General features: G+C 34.4%; 1 protein-coding gene across 1 annotated transcript; it reads left to right on the top strand.

Annotated features, from left to right (window-relative positions):
- The first annotated feature begins 20,797 nt into the window (after positions 1–20,797).
- Positions 20,798–24,429, top strand: LOC129289310 (protein SAR DEFICIENT 1-like). Its single transcript, XM_054926081.1, has 7 exons — positions 20,798–20,968; positions 21,062–21,137; positions 21,236–21,794; positions 23,042–23,202; positions 23,308–23,505; positions 23,644–23,743; positions 23,838–24,429. The coding sequence occupies exons 1-7, from the start codon at positions 20,874–20,876 to the stop codon at positions 24,104–24,106; spliced, it is 1,458 nt and encodes a 485-aa protein (XP_054782056.1). The 5' UTR covers positions 20,798–20,873; the 3' UTR covers positions 24,107–24,429.
- The last annotated feature ends 235 nt before the right edge of the window (positions 24,430–24,664 follow it).

Genomic DNA, 24,664 nt, shown 5'->3' with positions numbered 1-24,664 from the left:
GAGTTTCCCCTCTAAGATCAAAGGGCCATTAATGATAGTAGCCATTATTTCACTTGTCCTTGTGCTTTGGGCATCATTTATATCTATCATCTACAGTCTCAGCAAAAGAGTCTACCAAATTTAATAATTTCTTCATGCAATAGTAAGAGCCCTCCCTTGCAGTACAAAAAGAATGAGGAACCTCCCATTCAATGAACCAAACCAACCATTCAAAATGTACACGGCCCATCCTATCACAGTAAAATTGGAAAGCATATTACATTACTCAGCTATTTTCAGCTTATTATTTGATCATCACTATTTTATGATTATTGGGAGGCCAATGTATTAACATCAATCAAGTTTGTCTTGAAAGACAGGATCAAGGCTGCAGAACTACTTTACCAAAACAGGAAATAAACTCTCATGTGCATCAATAAGAGTCAATTGATTTCCCACCAACCATCTACTAAAAGAATCAAAGGAACATTACTGCCAACTTTGTGAGCTTGAAGCTGCTAGTAAACGTGAAAAGAAGACAGCTAGATAATTAGCCTTAGCCTTTAACAACGATATCGGAATACTCTAATCTCCTTTGGGTACCAACTTTAGAATACGATGGGAAATGTAACTTTGTCTAATACCATCTACATCACTAAATCTATTACACACACACACAGAGTTGCAGCTGAATGATGAGATACAAAAATGTTTTTCTTATCTTTCTTGCTCATTGTTAGTCATGTAGAGGTGAAAAGGAACAGTAATTGGAGACAAAAAGCACACAAAATGAATAAGTAAACAAGCAAAGCAGGCCAAACAATTTGTGGGAAGAACGGGCAACAAATCGACTGTGAAATGGAGACAACAAAGCAAAACGCACCAGATATTATGCGGGCGGGGGGGGGGGGACGGATCAGGCATTATGCAGCCAAAGTATAAGTAAGAAATAAGCAAAAGTAAGAACGAAAAGGAGGGATTGCCTGGAGAATCTCTGTTTCTGTTGTGATCTTCTGCCAGTGGTTCAAGAAAGCTCCTCCGCCAAAATTAATCAAAGACAAGGAAGACAACATCTGCTCCACGTATATTCAGGTTTTTCCTCTTGGAGGTGTAGGTCCCGTCAATCGGGAAGGAAATGACGCTATTTATGCTCATATATGGAGCCATTAAAAGCCAATTTCTCAAATTCGTGAACTAATGGCTCTCTCGAGCGGCTTGTTTCAGTTTCACATATCCCAAAGCGCTGTGTGCCTAATACTGTCGCCTAAGCAGTTAGTTTGAAGAGCAAATGACAGCTTGATAATGGAAAAAACGGAGAAGTGAGAGAAGGAAGGCCTCGATTGAGAGATTATGCCAAATGGATACATTGTCAAGTTCAAGGACTCAGGCCTGTAATTGGGCCCTTAATTATTTCCTTGATGGGTTTAAACCCATTATTCATCCACAATAAGGCCCGTTCCTCCTTTTAGTATCCTAAACAAGACATTAATTGACAAAAATCTTCGGCTCATTTTTATTTATTTTTTCCTTTTTCAACAAGCAGGTTGTTAGAGGATCTGGATTTGACTAGTGTCCCAAATTCTCCCATCCAATGAGTGTTTCACGTGATGCTATAAAGATAATCGATTTAATCAAATAGCCACAAGAGATGTTAGCATAAGATACAAAGAGAATGCTAGTCACATCTCCAACTTTTTCTATATCATATGTTTTAATCCAACATTTTATATGAATGCAGAGAAATGATTGAAATGTATCTTGAAAATCATGCTTTAACTCATGAATTTTAAGCATTGACAGCATTTTATGGCTGCAAAGGTGAACATTCGCTAAGTGAGAAAATTTGAGACACCCATAGTATTTAAATCCGGTTGTTAGATGGGAACATGACAGGACACAGTGCCTAGTACAAGGATTTGTATTCTTTGACTCAAGTAACGCGTTTCCTTTGTTCAACTTTTATTATGTCTAATTATTTGGTAGATGCTATGTAGAACGTGGACGTTATAAGTTATGCGTGTGACCCCATTTTAAAGCTATCTCGAGCTAGCTAATCAGAGTTGAAGTACCATTAATATAATTAGAAAGAACTTAATTACAGTCTCATTCAAAATTCGTTGACTCGAGACTTGTTGACTTGGTAATAAAACTCATAAAACTATTGATGTAACACTTCCTGCAAAAATATATGTGCATGACAGGTGACACAAAGCCTCCAATTAACAATATAATTATCCTTTTTTTTTTGGCAACACTATTCCTCATCGATTGATATTAATTGATTGTCAAGAGCTAGTTCACCTTAAAAAAATCGTCAAAAGGCTATGACTGCAGAAAAGACCATGTCATTATTAATAGAGCTGCAAGTCAATTTGAATTTCTAAGTACTTGTTAAAAGCAAAATTACAGGTCATCTATATCTTGGTAATATTCTTTTTATAGTTCAGAGTATATGCTAAATCATATACTAATATATACAACAACCCAAGATTACTTTCTTCCATTCCATGTACATTTTCATGTTTTCTTTTTATAATGCCACATCAAATTCTTGTCGTCCCGTCCATTGCTGGTTTGATATCAAGTTGTCACCTTCACCAATAATAATTAATTAATTAATTACACACACTATACACACATTTAAACTCTACATTATTCATATACATATTTCATTCTTATTATCTAGAATACTTCAATTCACTTTTGGTAACAACACTCAGAACGTGGAATAACCTCATTTGAACACATTTTGGCTGCAAACCAAGCTTAATTTATTGGAAGTCCGTAGTTTCAAGCTTTGTGTTGCATTCAACGTTCCCCATATTTTATATATCATTTTACACATCTACAGAAATTGTATAAGGAATTGGTTTAGATCTTAATTAATAATTTGTAGTGCTCTCATGAAAAAGAACTACCTATTAATTGAAGTTTTTATTATTGCATGGGTTGATAATACATATATAACGAGCCTTACGTTTGCGAATGTAAATTAATCATGACTTTTCGGTCATTCTTTTTTTTTTTTTTATGAAGACTTTTCGGTCATTCTAATTAAGTACTATATAACGAGATTTTCGTAACACATACATGACAAAACATATACATGAACTAAACGGTTGCTTAACCATTGGTTCCTTTTCATGTTTTTCTCTTTGTTTTGGATTTTAGTCCCCTTTTTCACGGGAAAAATGATTGACCAAATAAAGCCATTGAACCCATTTGTCATTGTTACCATATTATATTGCCTAGGCGCTTTCACATATTCCATAATATTTTTATGTCTTTCTCCACTTTTCTATATATCTCTAAGTGTGCTTATATTAATTTATTTTTTCTTGTTGAATTCTCAAAAATCTTTTAATTTGTTTTTGTTTAGGCTAAAATATAAAACATCATTCAGATAAGTCATAAGGTCAGTTGGGCTGAGTAATGAAAAGTCAGGCCTAATATAAACAAAAGGGTTGGCATCAAAGTTCAATAAAGGCCATGATAAAATAAATATACCAAAATTCTGTCAGTTACAAGCATTGGACTATTGGCACAAATGAGTAATTCTTAAATCTACAGACATCGTGCTTAAGTATCTCGGTGAGATGGGCTAATTGTCAAAAATGGAAAACTCAAAATAAAGACCGTGTCATGAGTTTTGCGAGATCCCTAATTCCTTAACAAAATATGTTAGGTATTAAGGGAGAGGCTACCACTACTCTAACACTATAAATAGAAGACAAAGACACAGAAAAAAAGAGTCAACACTCAATCAAAGACTCACACTTTTACATCTTGTAGCCTTAATTTTATCAATTAGTTTTACTTTCAATCTAGACTTGAAGCTTCTCGTATTTCAATAAAATCAAAACATTTATTTTACTAAAGTCTTGTATCTTTTTACATTTGAGTGAATTATGATAAGGAAGTTCGGGACTCTTTTGTTATCAATTGAGACTTAACGTCTCTAGCACACCTGATATTTGTTGTTCACCAAGAATAATTTTTGGCACGCCCGGTGGGACATGTGTAAAAAAGATGGCAAGGACGTGAAAAGATAAAAGGATTGATGAAATAGGTGCTAGTTCTCATAAACCAGAAGGGACCTCTACACACGTAGGGTCAAAACACTTAACGCCTGATGTTGAAGCGGCTGAACATCATGAGCACATAGTATCGATGTCAACTGGTAGCAGCAGCACAAGCCTTGGATCAAAGCTAGGAAGTGGACAAGCTAACCCACTGATCATATCCAACAGTTTGTGGCAAAAGTGCTTTGGGAAATTCAAGACCGGATGTATAAGTAGTTGGAAGAGAACCAAAGATTATTTACATTATCCCTGGAAATGTCAGAATGTAGGGAGAAGGAATGATAGCATATCATCATGTAGGCTCTACATGATAGTATGAAGAATATAGTCGCATAATTAAAAAGCACTTTTCTAGAAGCAGTCTTACATTTACGGCCGAATGGAGGACATCAAGCAGGAATCAATATAGGTGTTAGCCCTCGAGGCTACCTGCTTGTAAGGGATATCCCTAACCCTCAAATATTTACTCACACTAATCCTTTAAATAATCCTTTGTATTATTTACAGGAGCTCGGCACAAGTAGCTCAGTGGGCATGGTAATGATCCCGGAGTATCAAAACAATCTCAAAACCAACTATTGAATATGATGGCCTTGAGGGAAGCTATCCAAGATATATATGGACTAAGGCTGAGGCCAATTGGCTGCCCACTTTCTTAAAGCCATATCCAGAGTATATAGATAGGGACAACCTGTACCCTTAAGGATACAGGATCCCTGACTTCACGTGATTCTTAGGGGACGAAATGCAATTAATGCTGGAGTACATTGAGAGGTTCAACAATTCAACATGGGGAGATTTCCAATTACGAGAACTTCGCCAACTTAAAGTTGAGATTATTCCCGAACACTGTCACATGCCCGACGTTCACATGGTACACTTTGATGCCTCGCAACTCAATCATCAGTTGGATGAAAATGAAACAAAAGTTCCATATCCAATTCTATAAGGCAGAGCCAGAGGTCAGCATAGTAGAACTTTGCAAGCTCACCTAATGAGCTAGGGAGACAGCAGACCAATACTTGGTAAGGTTCAAATGACTAAGGAGCAGGTGCTATGTGCCGCTTCTAGAAATTGAATTCGTCAAGCTAGCACAAGCAAGAATGGATATAAAGCTTTGAAAGAAATTTCAGGGGATGGAATTTTGTGATTTCTATAAACTCATGGCCAAAGTATGGGAATATGAGGAACTGCTCAAGGAAGAGGACTATCGCCGACAGACTACAGCAGAAACCTATTTTGGGGACCTTAACATAGTGGTGGTAGAACTAAAAAATGCTGGCAACTACACATGCCCAGCTCTGATAAGAAAGGCTAAAGAGATTCCTAAAAGGATGAACGCAATTCAGTACACTTTTAACACAACTAAAATTGAGGAAATGTTCAATTTCCTCTTAAAAAAAACTTTATCTCCCTAGCCGTTGATCATAAAACCCCTTTAAAAGAGGAGCAGAGTGGAAAGGAATACTGTAAGTATTATCATTAGTGGAGTCATAGCACTAAGGCATATTGGGATTGGATCAATAAGGGAGTTCTTAAGTTCCTTAAGGAGGAATTTATGGTCATAGACGAGGACCAATTCCCATCATTTGTCACAGTCAATATGGTGAAGATAAACTTTAGTAAACGATGGCCCAAGAGAAATGATGGTAAGCAGAGATATGTGAGACACTGAAATGTTTGGAATAAGGAGGAAGTAACTTAGGAAAGCTTAAGGACAGTATGGGACTAGATCCAACAAGAACAGGTCTTCTATGTGGGATGTTGGCTCAGAAGGGTAGAGCATCAAAAGCTCAAATGGTTCCAAAGTAGTTTAGGACCACCTGGGAGACACCCACTAGCAGAATATAAAAAAAATAGCAAACAACCCTCGGGATGGGATGTTGGCCTAAGGGGAGTGATAATGATAGAGTCAGATGGATCTAAGGTGGTATGGGATCATATGGGGGAGCCATCAGGAAAATTTAACTTCTTCGTTAAGCAATCAGTTGAGACACTATAGGCATACTGGACGTTAAAGAGTGAAGCCATGGGCATGAGCCCGTATGTTTTAACATACGGGCACTAAGCTATATTGCCTATGAAAATAGTAGTCTATTCTTTACGCATTACGAACAATCTAGAAAGACCTTCCGAGGACTACAATGAGACTATAATGAATGAGTTAATTCAATTAGATGAAATATGTTTACAAGTACTGGATCATATGATTACCCAGAAGAAGAAAGAAGTCTCAAGAATGTATAACAAAAGAATTAAAAAGAAATACTTTTGGATGGACAAGTTTGTGTGGAAACTTGTGTTACCACTTAGTCCTAAAGACCAAATGCTCAGCAAATTTTCACCTAATTAGGAAGGATCATTCAAGATAAGTAAAATACTTAAAGGAAACATGTACGTTTTATCCAGTATTAATGAGACTATGTACAAATAGGTTATAAAGAGAAAATATTTAAAGAAGTATTAGCCATCATTGTAATATAGTCTGAAGAATAAAGAAATAAAGGACTTGAGGCCTAGACTGGCCTTAGGGAATACAAAGAGCATACAATAAAAGAATTTTACTCTTTATTTCATAAAAATTATGTTACAAGGAATAGTATAAATTAAAGAATAAAGAATGAAAAATGAAGAGTAAAGTATATATGTCTACTATTTACAAAAAGTACATATAGTATCTTATGTCGCCAAAGCTGAGTCCAGCTTATCAGATAAGCTTTGATGTCGACTAAAGGCCATCTTGAATTTAGACATAGAATAGAGCTTATCATTCGAAATAGCCCGTGTATCGTTCAGAGCTTTAGTCGTAACTCATAGTTCGAGCTCAACTGGACCATCTTTAGCTTCAACTCGTGTTAGCTCCTCTTTAACTGCTACTAGCTGGCACCTCAAGTCCTCCACCTTAGCCTATAATGCTTGGAAATGATCCACGCGAGGAGCGATCTCCAGGACCCAATTAGTGGCAACAATTATCCAAGTCTTGGCAACAAGATACTCATTCCTTACAAACCAATTATTTTTCAAATAGTTTGAAAGAAGGGAGAGTTCTTTATGGTAATGGTTGATAATACTGTAGCATGTCAAGACTTGAGTATAAAGGAGTGCCAACTCAGGCATGGAGACTACCTTCTCTACAGCCTCGAGAGCCCGAATCATCTCCTTATAATTTTACTCAGGGATAAGGAGGGGGTCTTGGCTGAGTTGAAACTACACGACCCTCCAAGCATCCAATACCATGTTCATTTTTGGAACACGAATGCGGGCTAGTAGGGCATCATTAAGAACCGCCTCTGACAAAGCAAGGTAAAGAAAAAGAAGTAAGGTTAGCAATTATCGTATTCCTTACAGTCATCGCCTGAAGTCTTTCCAAGGGCCTCCTAGAGTCCCCGACCTTTAGGGTGCTTGTTGAGCTGGTGGATGGGATCGAACTGATAGGAGGAAAAATCTTTGGGACCTCAGTAGATGCAGGACCTTAAACTTCATTGACACTAAGCTTTAGCTCACCACCTGGGGCTATAGTGAAATCTTATTCCTAGTCAATAGCAGGCCCAAGGTCTTCTGGACCACTAACACCATTTAGGGCCATGGCATACATAGCTCCCCAAACCTCAATGACAGCCCCTTAATCTTTTACATGGCCCATCACCTCCTGGGCCATGTCCTGAGCAACTTTAAGTGGATCCGTAAGGATTAGCTCAGGAATGGTAGAGGCGAAAGAGGTGACCACTTGAAGGTCAGGCATAGGCTCAGGTGCGGCAGTGGAAAGAACCACTTGGGGGGTCTGAGAGCTGGGTCTCTATTCCTCCACATCGAAGGGGACTCACCTTGCCGTCGTCAAATCCTATCAACATAATTATCGTCCATTGGTGCTTATGCATGCACTTTTCTTTTTGGGGAGTAGGCCTAACTGGAAGAGGAATGGAAGAAGGTTGATCGATAGGAGGAAGCGTTGTCTTCTTCCTCCTCTTAAAGTTGGGTAAAGGAGACAGAGCCCACTTCCTCTTATCAAGACTATCTCCTTTATCCGAGCGACTTAAGGAATGGATCTTCTTAGCCCCGAGTTTCTTGGGGACTGAGACTTTAAAGGACACATCATCTTGATCCATCCCTTAGACCACGGTCCACAACGAGGGGGCAATCTGGATCTCTAAAGTAGTAAGAGTGTTGATGTTTTTCCTTAAGAATGTCATCAGCACGTGTGATTGGGACCAATCACAGCCTACAAAAAAGTTAAAATAGGATTATATTGCATTATAAAGGAAAAGAAGAAAAGATAAATTAAACATAAGAAATAATACTTACTGGTATAGCTCTTTATTATGCGTCTAAAGTGCTGGGACCACCATTTATTGAAGCGAAGGTAGGCATCTCTATCTACAAGCTCCACCTTGCATTGTCTTTGGGCGGTGTGTAGGACAGCTATATGGTCGATAGCCTCCCGATACAGCAGCTCCACACTAAGCTGGGGGGGATGTACTGGCTTAATTTAAATTGGCTCACCACCAGTTGAGGATGATACGACTCCAAGTAGACTTGTAGAGATTTGGAGGAAGAGCTAGTGTACGACAGCCACATTTTTTAAGGAGTAGTGGCTGAGAGGAAGACCTCATCCCTTAGCAGTGAGGCGGGCTTATTCTCTCGATCTACCAAATATCTGTATCAAGTGGGAAGGCAGTAGTTTGGAATGTTGAAAACCTTTAAGGTCCTTTGCAAAGACCAGCTTTACTGACTAAAAAACTTAAAGAAGTTCTTCGAGTTTGTAAGCGGATGACCACCTATAAGGCAGGTGAAGGGATGGGTGGTATGAGAGTCTTTGGGGAAGGGCTCCCAATGGAGAATGGGAAAGTAGGTCGTGATCCACAGCTTCAGAAAACCAAACGAGCCCATGAAAGTTGCTAAAGGGATTCTTTATCAGTGACTTCCTCATGCCATCATAGAGGCAGCACAAAAATATCATCCCTAAGGCTATATGATTGTCCCAAAGTAAGGACTGGGTAATCATCAAGTGTAGCTGCACGAGCTTCCCACCCCCCGGGGCTAGGATTCAGATGAAGACTAGGTACTCCGTAAGGGTGATGGGCTCATCAACTGGCTTCTCAGAGAACAACTCCATGATCTTTAAATAGGAGCTCATGCTCTTAATCTTGCTCTCCAAGTCAGCCGAGAGGGTGATGTAAGAGTCATGCCTCTCAAGAATTGCATAGAAATTCTCCTCCCTGGTGATAGGTAGCCCTAGATACATAAAGACATCCCATAACATAATGGACATAGGGTTGAGCTAAAAAATAAAGGCGTTGCAGCCCAGAGCCCAGAAACTCAAAAGGGCTATCAAAAGGTCGACTGGGATGTTAACATTAGCCAAGGATAGTTGAATTAGGTCATATAGACCCATTTCCTTCTATTAGGGTACGTATGTTGCTTCAAGCGTCTCACCTAGTTGACCCAATCCCAAGGGGATCGGGGCCAGTTCCTTAGCTTTTGGCAGGATGACTCAGGAAAAGGAGAGGTTATCTGAGCTAGAACCAAGTTTTTGACTGAGGTCAACGGCCATGGATTTGGTTGAGGAGGGGCCGTCACTTCAGACAGGTCAAGATAAATAGTTAGGTACCCGACGTCGCTCTTATTAGAGATTTAAAAACTCTAAGGAGAAGTACTGGAGAAAAATAAAGAGCGGTTAATATATTTTCCCCAATAAAATAGAAGGGTTAAATAAGAAAAGTAAAAATCTTACCAAAAAGCACTGGAATCATAGAAGGAAGAGTTTTCTTATAAAGAAAATAAAGAAATATCAGAATAAGGAACCAATCTAGGGGAAATAAGGGTTTTAACCATCGGATACGTACCGTTATAAACCCACCAAGTGGGGTAATAGGATTTTAGATAGTTGCCAGAGAATCAAACAGACTTCCAGTGGATGTGGAAGATGGAGCGACAGTAGAAACAGTGACAGAAGTGGAGAAAACTATTTAAAAGTGAATGAAAGATTAGAGTAAGGGAGAAAATGCTTGAAGGTTAAGAAACGGCAGAAAGGGTAAGAGAAGTGACCAAGAAAAGAAATGAGTTTATATTAACAAAGGGTGCTTAGAAAGGAAGCGACGTTTCAGTTTTTTCAAACGTGCCATGTGGCTTACGTTATCAACCACTAACACGTAGGAGGCATTGTTTATGCTAAAATATGAAACGTCGTTTAGATAGGTCACAGGGTTAGTTAGGCCGAGTAATTAAAAAGTCAGGCCCAATATAAACAAAAGGGCTAGCCTCGAAGCTCAAAAAAGGCCACGATAAAATAAACATGCTGAAATCCTGTCAGTTACAAGCATTGGATTGTTGGCACAAGAAGACACGATCATAAGGAATTCTTGAATCTGCGAACATTGTGCCTAGGTATCTCGATAAGATGGGCTATTTATAAAATAAGAAATTTAAAATAAAGATCATGCCATGAGTTTCACAATATCCCTGATTCCTCGACAAAACATGCTAAGTATTAAGGGAGAGGCTATCACTACTCTAATACTATAAATAGAAGACGAAGACATAAAAGAAAAGAGTCAATACTCAATCAAAGACTCATACTTTTATATCTTGTAGTCTTAGTTTTATCAATTAGTTTTACTTTCAATTTAGACTTGTAGCTTCTTGTATGTTAATAAAATCAAACAATTGTTCTACCAAAGCCCTATATCTTTTTACATCTGAGTAAACTATGGTAAGGGAGTTCGGGACCCTTTTGTTATCATTTGAGACTTAGCATTTCTTGCACGCCTGGTATTTGTTGTTCACCACGAACAGTTTCATACTAGATCTCTAATTTTGTTTAATATTTCAAGAGAATTGTTTCACTTTTAAAATCTTTCAAGATAAAACTTTCTCAATATTACAAAATAGTACTTATATTATACATGTGTAACAGAAAAACATAAACAAAACACGAATGGAAAGACAAATACTAGTGAAAAATGGGCCATTTACACCTACATCAACATCGTTTCCAGTACAAATGGTGTAGAAATAGAAGACAGTGGCATTTTTATAAATAAATAGGAGTTTGACATGATATTTACACCAATTTCCTAAGTAACTAGCATAGAAAACAATACCTACATCGCTTCGATGAGCAACAAGTGTAGATATATATTATAATTTTCTTTTATTATGAGAGATATCGTAGATATATATTCTAATTTTAAATAATTATTTTCTAATATAACTAAAGTGGTTAAAACATTTAACTAGTGTAGGTATTTTTTAAAAATTTTATATCTACATCGTTATTAATTATAATTGGTGTAGATTTTCATTATAAATTTTTGAAAAACTCTATCTTTGTATATTTATCATTGCCCAATTGCCGTCATCTTTACACACTTGAAAATTAGAAACCCATATTTATCGTTCTTGTGCTTGTATTAGTTCATCGTTGCCTTCTTATTCGTTGTGCTCATGCTCGGGTTCATATTTTGCTTCTTTGATTCAAACCTATTTCATCTCTTTGATTTGTTCACATTCACTGAGCTTTATTCGCTGATTCAAATCCAAATTTTTTGATTCATTCATTGAGACAAGGCATGGTGGCCTACTTTGCCTTTTCCCTCAATTCTTCTTTAGCTTTGTCACCTGTACTCGAGCAACCCAAAATCCTAAGCTTTTTTTTTAATTTTGGGGTTTCTTGTATGTTAATTTCTAATTGATTCTAGCTTATCATTGATTCTAGTTTTTATTTTTCATTTTTGTGAATGATTGATTTTGGATTCATTGAGTTTGAATCAATTTTAATTTTTCTGTTGAAACACCTTACTTTCATTCCCATTAATGTAACTATCCAAAATCATATACTTGATCTAGAAATTTTTAGAAGTTACATTGAAGATTGCTAAGAACTTGATTTTAAAAAATAACCAATGTAGATGAACTTTTTTAAAAAAATATTCTATTTTTTGATCTCTTTATTTACATTGGTTATGTAACCAATATAAAATTGTCAATATCTACACCAATTAATTAACTGACGTAGATAAAGATAGATTTTTTAGATCGACCTTATCTACAAAAGTTTTAAAATTAGTTTAGATAATCAATTTTAATTGGTGTAGATTATCTTGCTTGTACAAGTGAAAGGACCAATTGGGAAAAAAAATTTGGGACAATGAAATAAGAAGGTTAAAATTAAAGAGCCTTTTAGCAGAATAAGAGATGGCAACTCCTCGATTTTAAACGTCTAGCCAGCTTTAACTTTCTTCCTTAAAGAATGGAAGGTGACAACTCCAATGTGACTCTTGCTTGCGATGGTGGATGGATGTTGCACCTGAAAATGCAACACAGACAGAACGAGAGCGAAGGTTTCGACCTTCAAAAAGAAGATCGAAGAAATAGGAGTCGCCACTAAGATCTTGAGAAACCGTTTAATGGTGAATAAGGGTGGTTTATGAAAATAGAAAATAGGTTCGAGAGTCAGTTAAGTGTAGGGAAGGTGTTAGGCACCCCACAACACTCATTCATCAGAACAGTTATCTGAAGTTTGTTGTACTCTATTAATAAAGTTTTATAATTATTTTAATTATCCTTTTTATATTCACGTATTTAAAAAATGATAAGAATTAAGTGAGAAATATTTATTTATTTATGAGGGAGGACTTGATTTAGAATTTGACTCTGAAACCTACATACCCTGTGGTGGGGATCAAAGCCCACGTAATTCGGGCTTATAAGTTGTTGGTGAAAATATTTTTAAATAGAAATTAATTAAAAATAATTTATCATTTTGTAAATAAAATAATTTCTAAAATTTTAATATGTGTGTTTTTAAATTGCAAAAAGTGCTTTAATTTCCATCATTTTCTTAATTTTTGAATTTTGGAAATAAAGAAAAGAGTTTTAAAATTATTTTTCATGTTTTATTAGTTTTTTTTAGAAAATTTAACTGCTATACCTGCAGATTTATTAGCTCATACAATAATATAGTTATTCTAAATATCTGCAAAAATTTCAAAATCTCTCACGATAAAAGAGTGAAATAGTGTAAATATTTTAAGTATACGTAATTATATAACTTATACTTTTAAACTAAAAAATCTTAATTGCTATACTTGCGAAGCTTTATTGACTTTCAAGGTAAGATCATTATTCTAAAGGTCTATAGACATTCAAAAATCTCATATAACTAAAAGATCTAATTAGACAATATGATTATAATTTATATTTATTAATTTAATTAATTAATAGTATAAAAGATGTTTATTATTTTTTACATTATTCATATAAATTTGAGAATTGTGATATCTGTGAGAATTTATTATCCTACACGATGAGACAATTAATTTAATTTTTTATAAAGATTCTTGAAATTTCTCATGAGATTTAAATATTTTATTAATTTAAATTATATAAGGAGAGTTAATTTTAATGATGGATCTTGAGAATCTATATTAATATATACAAGTTTGATCTTTACACCTATAAAATCTTATTGATTTACATGGTATGAGATCATCCTAAATGCCTGTGGAGATTCTTAAAACCTCACGTAGCAAATAAAATGTAAATATATCCTCTCTTGTCATTATTATTAAAATCCTATATGAGATTATCATCATCACCATCATATATTTTGGATTTAATCAATGATTTGGAGTGTATTTAAAAAGCAACATCATTCCCAAATGCAATCCTTTATCTCTTATTATCTTCCTTCATGCTCACACAATTGCTAATTACCAAAACCACTCAACTACAATATTTAATTCAATATCTTTATCATTTTATTTTTCTGCCACCACCAGCATTTTGCTTTGCAGTTTAAATAGTTAATGTTTGACTCTTTTAGAATAATTTCAAAATTAAAGTCTTTTTTAAAAAAAAGGTACTGAAGTTCCCACCATTTCAAAAACAAGGATAAAAAGGTAAACCTAAAAAAAGTCAAAAAATGAGGAAGAGAATAGAATCAAAGTTGGAAAAACCTACTCACCCATCCATTTTGATGACAACGTAAGTACTGTTACTTCTGACATTTGTGATAGTGAGATCTTGCCCTCTAATGAACAGCTAGCAAGCTTCAAGTCACCATTTTAGCTAAGCTTAATCCATTCGTTGTACGTCCCTGCAAAAGCTTGCCCAGAGCCCACTGCCATAGTAGCTTAAATCTCACATACATAAGCCCCAAAAACCCCCAATTTTCTCTACTTATCATCTTCAAGGGTCCAACTGCAAGATTGGCGAGATTCAGAGCATAGAAGTGAGTAGTGCAGAAGTAATGGTAGCAGCTCAACTCCACAAGCGATCTCTTACAGTAATGAAAACAACTCTAGCATACCCACAATGGTGGACGAACTACGGTCAGCAATAGATGGACAGGAAGGAGGAAGAAAAGCCTCTCAACCTATTGTGCTCTCTCTTTCTCAGACGTGTTTTTCAGAATCCTCTCTTACATCTCCAATCCCTTCTCAGAATCTCTCTCTCTCAAAGCCCCTTCTCATTTCTCTCTCGTCCCTGTTCAGTTGCCACTGCTCTCCCACTCTCAATCCCCCTCTTCTCTTCGTCCCTAGCTCTTTTTTTAGTCTCTATTTGTCTCTGTTTCTGCCTTCCTTCTCTAACTTTTTTCTTGTCTGTTTTAATCTGTTTTCTTCTCCTTGGTTTCTCGTCTCCATGCTCTATTTTTTTTCTTCTCATGTATCTCTCCCTTGATCTTCCTCTTTCCTTTGTCTCCAATCCTCTTTAAAGTAGGTGAAGATTGCGTGTGAGAGTTGTTTGCGTGCTTCCTTTCAGCTCTGTTTTTCTCTATTTTTCTCTTCTTTTTTTGCTGCAACGTTTATGCGTGCATCTCTAGCTGAAAGTTCAAGATGCTGCCTGCTCTGCTCTTGGCTTCTTTTCTCTGTGCCTTTCATGTATGCGTGTGCATGTTCTGCTTTGTGCTTCCTTTCGTGTATGTGTGTGCATGTTCTGCTTTGTGCTTCCTTTGCTCGTCTAGTGTTTTCAGAACGAAGGACCAAAATGGATGGTTAAATGCTAGAACCTTCGGTTTTCACACGCGCGCGCGCGCACACACTCTTAACCATAGTTTTTTTAGTTGTTTTTTTTTTAAAAATAATCCTTAAATGATTGAATTTTTATTTTTTTTACATTTATTATATTTTTAGTTGTTTTAAAGAGCTAAAGAAATAAAATCCTAATAAGCAGATTATAATATTAAAGTTTATTAATTAAATTATTTTTTATTTTGAAAATATAATCCTAAAAAGGATTAAATTTTATTTTTGTATCTTTATATATATATTTTTAGTTATTTATTATTATTTTTATTAAATTAAAAAAATGTCCAGACAAAATACATTGTTCACAAGAGAAAATGATGATTAACTAATCACAAGAAAATATATATAGGTGGGTTTAACATTATATTTTAATTCAAAGTCGAAAGGCAGTAAATTTATAGATTTTTTTTTCATTCTCTCAAGTCAAATTCACTAACACTTAATATTCCATCGCTGTAAAAAAAAAAAAATTACTAGAAAAGATAGATAGACAACAAAAGAAAAATCAATCTCCAATTTTTTTAGTAGAAAAGGATGAATCAATTGAAGGAATCGATGAGAATAAAGGAAAAATTCCCTTGAGACAGCCATAGAAACTAGCAATGAATATTTATTTACTAATTAATTTATTTTGTTTGTACTATATACTTGTCTTGGTCTAGTTCCTGCCAAATAAAATAACATAGAATGACCAAGTTATTATTAATAGATTATAGATCACAGTCAAGTGTGAAAATTTCCGAGAACTTGATCAAAGCACAAAATTACAGATTAGATACCAGTAATATTCTATTTAGTTAAAATATATGCCAGATAGTAGTATACAAAACTCATAAGACACTTATACCCATAAAAATTCTGATTCCATACAGTTTCCTATGAATCATATACATATATATAGTAAGGAAAAGTAGAGCAAGAATTTGAAGATGAGAGTCATGTGGCAAGTAGTAACATTACGAAGAAAGTGCTTGAAGGTTTCACGTGAGCTTCGTATATAAAACCCTTGGAAGTATATGTAATAAAAATAATGATCAGAAGAAGGCTCATCACTATCAGTGTAGAAAATTTGCTCCAGCAGACAGATCTTGTTTGGTGGGAATTCCGTTTTCGGCGAAACTACTGTTGTAATTGAATATGACACACATCATATTATGTTATCAATTATCAATTCCAAAAAGAGACGAAGGTGTGTGGTGTGGTGACCCAGAAAGCCAAACAAACACCAGACGTGTTAATCACCGCGTCGTCACTGTTCTAAGTCTTTCATCTGGAACGTGGAAAAGGAAAACTCTTCGCTGTCAAAATCATTCATAGGTATTTATTTAAACTGAAATTACATAAAATTAATATCTAAATTAAACCCTAAATTATAAATTCATAATAATTTAAATTATAAATTCATAATAATTTAAATTATAAATTCATATCTAATACATTTCGTACCCTTAACAACTAAACTTGTTGCAATTTTGCCCCATCCATTACCAATAAAACAACAAATTAAAGTTTGATGTATAATTTTTTTTTAAGGAAGGCAAGAGAGAAAGAAAGTAAAATTTAATAAAAATTACATATTAGGCCATATTTTTTTAAAGTGTAACAAACACTTGTTTTAATTTAATGATAGGGGTGATATTATCCTAATTTTAATTATTTAAGATTTAAAATATATTGAATATGAGTTTATGATTTAAATTACTCTTACACCTATAATTTAAAGTTCAACATTCCTATTGACCAAATTATATATACTCCTTTTCTTTTTTAATATAAGCCATTTGTATAAACTTTCTATTATCTTCTGTCTTTCTTAGTATCAAATTCTTCTTTCTTTACAGATATTCTTAATAATTATATTGTTGAGAGAAATTACATAAGTAGGAATTAAAAGAAACTAAGATTAGTTAATTTTTTGATTAAAAAAGAAAAAAATAATCTTAATCAAGATTAGTGATAATTTTAATAAAAAATAATAATCAAGATTAATTAACTAATGATTTTTATTTTTAATTTTTTATAATTTAATTAGTTATAGTTTTAATAATTTTAATTTTATTATTATGTAATTAAGATTAATTCATTTTGATTAGATCATAATCTTGGAGGGCAGTAATTATATTGAATAGCGGTGCAAGTAATTCGATTTGGCGTGATTCAATTCGAGCAACCTGAGCAAAAAGAAAAGTTCACACAATCAAGTCCCGAGGCGCAAATACATGAATGACACTCAAAATTTTTTGAGATATTAATTTTATGATTGTAGACTGTAGGAATACTCTGATAAAAAAGAAAATCCTATCTTAATAATTTGGGGTTTTCGAGACTGCCCAAATAAATAAATTGTTAGAGAGACTTTTTATTTTCAAAATCAATTTCAATTTCTCCCTTAAAATTAATTATTTTTTTATTACAAAAATATATTTATACTTGAAAAATTTAGAAGATCCAAAAAAATTAAAAAAAGTGTAGGTTTTAAATTTTAAAAATTATTATTAAAATATATTTTAAAATATTTTACATATTTAAAATGATAGGGCCATACAATATAAATATTTATACTTTTTTTAATAATACATATATCAATGTACTCAAATATACACATAAAATGCACTAAACCTTAAAAGAATAATGAATATTTAAAATGTATCATGTATATACATATAAACATTTAAAATATTTGGAATATTCGGCCAATTTGGCTTTAACTTGAATTTTTGAATTCATTCAAGCTAATCTTGGAGAAGTTTGAATGTAAAAAAAGTACCGTCTTAGTCTCAATTTATAAAATAATTTTAAAAAAATTACATATTAAACTCATTAAATATACTTTATAATTTTATTTTGTTCACAATAAAAATATAAATATTAAAAAATATTTTTTATTCAATTACTCTATTTATGAAAGAATATTAAATATATATATATGTATATAATAAGGGTTTAGAAAAATATTATTACTAAAATTTTATTTTTATCAAATCATCCCACCTTTTGGGATGCTGAATTTTTTAAAAAATGTTTCATAAATTGGGATAAAAGGAGTAATATTTTTTTTTTAAAGTTTCTCCTAATTTTAAGCTCATTGAGATTGGTCCATCTAACTTACCCAAATTACTTGGTAAAAAAAATTACCTAAATTACCTGTTCTGTAGGTGAGACCGTGAAAGTATTTTTTTAGTTCTATTTATAAAATGAAGAGAGAATATTAATTTTAATTATATTTATAAAGAATTTTACTATTTTTTATAAATGTTTATCTTAGCTTTTTTACCTTTATTAAATGTAAAAAAATTAATTTTTTTCTCTATTAAAGAGTAAATTAAAAATTTATTAAATTTTAAGATAAATTTAATTAAATTTATTTTTAAATTTTGATAAAACATATTCAAAATGATTGGGAAATAACAACTTAGTGAGTTAAGCTCTTCCCCATGAGAGGTCTCTTTCTCTTGTTTGTTGGCCAGGTTTTTAAAGTGCATCAGCATCCTGGTAAATTTTTTTTTATCCTTATAATTTTATTGAATTTTAATTTTAATTTTTATATTTTTTTTAGTATTTTTAGTTTTTTAGAAATTCAAAATTATTAAAAAATAAAAAATTATAGAAACTTAAAAAATAAAGGTCACTTAATTTTTTTAAAATTATAGAAATTAAAAATATTAAAAAAACTATAATAATTAAAAATAAAACACAACAAAATTATAAGGATTAGGGTCTTTTCTTTTTTTTTTCAAAAAAAAAAAAAAAAAGGTGCATCAACATCTCCGCGTGCTAATGCGCGCCGGCTTTGGACGCGTGCCACGTGGGTTTGTTTGAAGAGACTAGCAGCTGAGAGTGCCCCCACCAACACTGCCATTGTCAATGACACAGGAAAGTGCTCCCAAGCTCCACTTTCATTTGCGTTCACCGTACATATTGCTTTTTTGTTTTTGTTCCCCCCCCCCCCCCCCGAAAAAACAATTGGTTTATTAAGCTTGGTTTGGATGAATGAAAAGATGAGAAAAAAAAAATTTGAAAAAGAGAAAAACTTAAAAAAAATTAAAAATAAGAAATTTTTATTATTTTAAATTTTTTTAGTTTTCATTTTTTATTATTTTTCTCCTCGTTGAAACAGAAGTTCAGGATTTATTATAATGCTGTGATATAATTTTGGTATTGTGCCCCCTATTATCTGTGTGTGATTGTTATAGGTATATACGGGTGGTTTTGGATGAATTAAATTTTGTCAATAAATAGATTCAATATTTACAATATTATTAAAATATTAAAAAGACAAGGTTATAATTAATTTCAGAGTGTATGTATATTCACTATAGTAAGTTTAAGAAGTATAACTATAGCCAATGAACACATAACTCAATTAGTAATAGGTTGTGGAAAGCTTGAAGTTGAGTCTTGAATATGTAACTGTGTTAAATATTTGTTGAAAAATGTTTGCTGTTAATCTGATCATACTCTACTCGACTTATAAATAATAGGTAATTAAATAAAAACAATATATGGAGTTTAAGAAGTGTTATTGGGCCCATAATATTTCATTTCAATTCATTAACTGACAGCTATCATAATCAAATAAGTATGATTTTTATATGTGATGAACGTACCTTTTTTGAAATATTATCTGCGGATATATTTTATTTGTAGTTATTTAATTATAAGTATCTCATATAATTAAAAGGTATTGGAGAAATAGGAGCGTGCCACGACAATTAAAGTCTCCATCAAATACAGCCTCCCCTGATCCCAATGATGATATATTGTAAGCAGACAAGGCCTTCACTTTTTCTAAGTTGAAAAGAGCACTTGAAGATATATAGAAAATAAATAAAAAGAGCAACCAATCATAATTAACTACGACTAATAAATTCTGAAGAGCCAAACACGGACTCGACGGACTCGACCCTTCCTAGAAGCAGGTGACCTGACCATATTTCATCCGAGAGAATTCAACCCCATAAAGTGGTCGAGTTAAAATGGGGAATCAGTAAAAATATAATGTAAACCTGCAGAGATTAATCATATTTGATTTAATTTGCCGAATATGTCGTCTCTGGCCCTTTTTCGCTCTTAGCATTCATCAAATCTGAATCCAACGCTTGGATTCTTTTTCGTTTGATTTCTGGTAACGAAGCTGTACGATTCAACAAATTGTATGTTCAACGCTCGTATTTGAATTTCAAAGGAATAAGATGTTTGATGTATTCAAGCAAACTTAGACTCCATTGAATAATCCTTGGAATTTTTTATTGAGGCCAAAATTTCAACCATTAGATTAGATTGAAGCCACCTACTAATCAAGCGTCACGTCCCTGCGACACTAGTTCGGCTATTGCAAGTAATAGTCTGTAAGATTGCCCTTAAATTATATATATGCCCCATTAAATCTCAATCTATATTCCAGAGCTTGTAGGTCCTACATGCCCATGATCAGCAAGCCATATATGTGTATATAAGAGAGAGAGAGAAGAGAGAGAGCGAGAGAGGTTGACTTAGGGGCTTTTGACGTCAAAGTCTTTACATCATACGAACGCATCTCGGCCACAACGCTGTCTCTGATACTTGCCTGGTTGTTTCGTCCAACATTCCAAGAAGCTTCTGATTTTTTTTTTTCCTGATATTTTAAATATTCAATTTAATTAATATCTACAATTCTCCAGTAGGGTATATAAAAAAAGGAAACCTCCTCTTGAATGCAACCTTGCACCACCCTCCTCCTCCCCCAAGTCCTTACTCCTTATTGTCTCTCTGACTATCCTGAATCTCTCTCGAATCATTCCCGAAAATGGCAGCCAAACGGTTCTCACCCGATGATTCTGATCCTGAACCAGACAACCGAAGCGACAAACGCATGAGACCTTCTCGACCTTCTTTTGCTTCGTATGATGCACCGATTCGTTTCAATAATCCCTTTAGTTTGAAAAAGCTCTTTCCGATCTCTCGCTCTGATAATCAATTTTACATGTTTGACAGGATAATAGGAGAAGTGGTTATGGTGAAGAACATGCAGAACCTTTTCTCTTCCTTAGAGCCTTTGCTCAGACGAGTTGTAAGTCATTAATTATTCATCTTCTTCATAAGACTTCTCAAGAGTCATTACTTGAGGGATGCAATGGTATTCAACTTACAATTATTGTTGTTAATTAGGTGACTGAAGAGGTTGAACGAGCGATGAGGCATTGTGCTCCACGTTCGATAACTCGATCTCCTTCTCTGCGAATCGAAGCAATCGATCAGACTCAAGCATCGGGTTATCAGCTAATGTTCAGCAAGAAGCTTTCTCTCCCAATATTCACTGGAACAAGGATTCTGGACAGTGATGGGAAACCTATCCAAGTCATGCTTGTTGAGAAGAACGGTGACCAATTGGTCCGAACCTGTCTCCCCCAACCCCTCAAGCTGGAGCTGGTGGTTCTCGACGGAGACTTCCCCGCCGGCGACAAGGACGCGTGGACCACCGATGAGTTCGATAGACACACAGTGAAGGAGAGAGCTGGGAAGCGACCCTTGCTCACCGGAGAGTTGAACCTTACCATGAGGGATGGGATTGCACCGATCGGTGACATTGAGTTCACCGACAATTCAAGCTGGATTCGGAGCCGGAAATTCCGTGTCGCCGTCAGAGTTGCTCCGGGGAGTAACCTTGGTGTTCGGATTCGTGAGGGCATGACGGAGGCCTTTGTCGTCAAGGATCACCGTGGAGAATGTAAGTATTCTATTTTCATATACTTCAATCAAATTAACTTGCACTTCTTGATCATAGTTTTGGTTGGCTTTCTGCAAGCAAAGGCCATAATTTAGTGGGTTCGAATTTAAGCACCTTGGTCTTGCATATATTTTTAACATTTTGGTGTTTAAGCTTTGACCTGCACTCGGGTTCAATTTATTTTTAATTAGCATCATTAACAAGAATAATATCAATATATCAGTCATTTGGTTTGCAAGTGTCATTTGTTTACCATAATATTAGGTTGTCGATACCAGTTCTTGAATCAACCTCTTCTTTTATAAATATAACGTAGACCTAGTCAAGAAGAAAATTTATTAGATATACATTTCATGTGCAGACATACACTATACATGTGTAGATATTCATGAAGTTCTAAAACTATATATGTACAGCTTTACATCTTTCACATTAATTTTAATGACTGTCCCACATCATTCCAAGTTGCACGCCAGCAACAAAGTAGACAATGAAAAAGAAAGAAAAGACGTAAAACTTTACTGGAATTTGGCATGATTTGAACATCATCTCTGTATAGATTAGGCTACACACACATATTCAACTTTAACAAGAAAAATATTCTAATAAAAAATTATTTATACAATCTTCGAAAAATAAAATAGCTAGTTAGGCATAGTTCTGGGAAGCCCAGGTTATAAATATATATATAATTTCGATCATATTTCAGAATTTTATACAATAATAAATATATTTGCAAATGAAAGTTTGAGGTCGTAATCTAAATTCAAAGACTCGAGTGTGTTTGTGTGTATATATTTGTAAAATAATCTATATATGTATGTTTGTATGGTTATCCACTTTATAGCTGTATATATATCCAGAATGTGTCTGTGTGTAATTTATATATTGGACATCCCTTTCACCCTTTCCAGCAAGTAAATGGTTGTCTGCATTTTTTTCTTCTCGCTTATTTTCTCCCTTAATTTATTTATATATATGGCTACAGATCAAGAAAGTGATTGCTAATCTTTTGGCCAAAAACACAACTAAGCTTAGAAGCTTTAATTTTTCCCGCAACCTTGCAGACTCCCATGGTCCCACCAATGCAACCTTTTTGCACTGTTGCAGAAAACCATGAATTTTATACTATTGAGCTATGCAAAATACAGTATATATACGTATTTAACTAACTTATCACAACTTGTTACAAATATATGTATAGTGATTAAACAAGGAAACTAACGTAAATTAAAATGGATGTGAAGTGTACAAGAAACATCATCCGCCAATGTTGGACGACGAAGTGTGGCGTCTGGAGAAGATCGGGAAAGAAGGAGCTTTCCACAAGAAGTTGTCGTCAGCGCATATCAAAACCGTACAAGACTTTCTGAAGCTGTTAAGTATCGATCCTCAGAAACTCAGAGGGGTAATTCCCATTTCCCAGTTTATCTAATTGTTAATAATCTTAATTATTAATATGTATGTATGGTCGTGGGAATGTAATTTTATTTCTGGTGGGAATATATGGCAGATTCTGGGGATGGGGATGTCCGATAAAATGTGGGAAGCGACAGTGAAGCACGCGAGGACATGTGAAATGGGGACCAAGCTCTACTTGTACCGTGGGCCCCACTTCGCCCTCTATTTGACTCCAACCTGCCAGGTCGTCAAAGCTGAAATGAGCGGCCACATCTTCTGGGGCAAGGATATTACGGCTAACTTTAACAGGGTATGACCCAATTTATATTCCTGATCACATCTTCTTAATTTGATTTCTGCTAAAAAAAAAAAACAGAGAGACTATTTTAAATATAACTTATTTGTTCGGTTGATTAATTGGTACGAGAACAATGTCGTCAATTTGCAGAACTACATAGAGAAATTGGTGAAGGAAGCATACGCGAAGTGGAATTGCTTGGAGGAAATTGATTCATTTTTGGCGGCTAACATTTCCACACTAACCCAAGGTCTGTCAATTAGTATAACTTTCTCGATTATCATTGTTGATTCCTTAATTAATTAGAATAATTGATCGGGAATTTATTTATATATTACGAACAGGGGAGAACATGGAGCAAATGCCAAACAACAACAACAATCTAGGAATGACATATGATCATCAGGTGGGTTTCTTACAGGAAGGCTACGGAATAGGAACAGATAATGTTCAAATTGGAGGAAGCAGCGAGTGGCCGGCGAATGCGACATTCTCGGCAACATCGTACGTAAATGCTGCCATGTCTTATAACTTCTCAGAGACACAGTCAGATGGCAATATAACACCGTCTGTTTCTCTCATGGATGGGGCTACAACTCCAAGGTGGCCTTGACCCCAATTCTGTACATATTACATAAACATAGGACCTTACCACTTGCCATCGCCAAATGTTTTAGCCCTTCAAACACTGTTTCCTTAGCATCTCGGTGTTTAGATCGGGCTTTGTTATGTTAGGTTGTAGGAAGTAATTGTTAGGTTGGTGGTGGTAGGCCCATTTTTAAGAAGATGATGGGCCGGGCCTGTCCTTCAAAATGGTCAACCTTGCCCTTAATGGGCCAGTGTTGCAGTGTTTTTCCAACTTTAAACAAAATCACAAACACTATGTCATGTAACTATACTTCTGCAACGTGTTGTTTCATTTCTTTATGGTCTTCATTTTGTTTTTTTGTATTATTTTTAAGGTTTGTTTCGTTTTGCAATGATCTTCGTTCAGCTTGAGTTTCATGCTATGCTTGGATTACAAGAAAAAATAAAAAGAAGAGAAATGTGAGATAAAAATGGAGAGAAGAAAAAAAAAAACAAGATATAATTTTTTTCTTTCTATACTTTGGCTGATAGAGAGAAAATGAAAAGAAAGAAAAACTATTAATCTCATATAGACAAGAAAAAA

Source organism: Prosopis cineraria, unplaced genomic scaffold (assembly GCF_029017545.1).
Source record: "Prosopis cineraria cultivar Desert tree isolate PC_DT_omini unplaced genomic scaffold, ASM2901754v1 PC1, whole genome shotgun sequence".
In the NCBI taxonomy this organism is placed as follows: domain Eukaryota; kingdom Viridiplantae; phylum Streptophyta; class Magnoliopsida; order Fabales; family Fabaceae; genus Prosopis; species Prosopis cineraria.
This window is presented reverse-complemented; position numbering and strand designations above follow the sequence as displayed.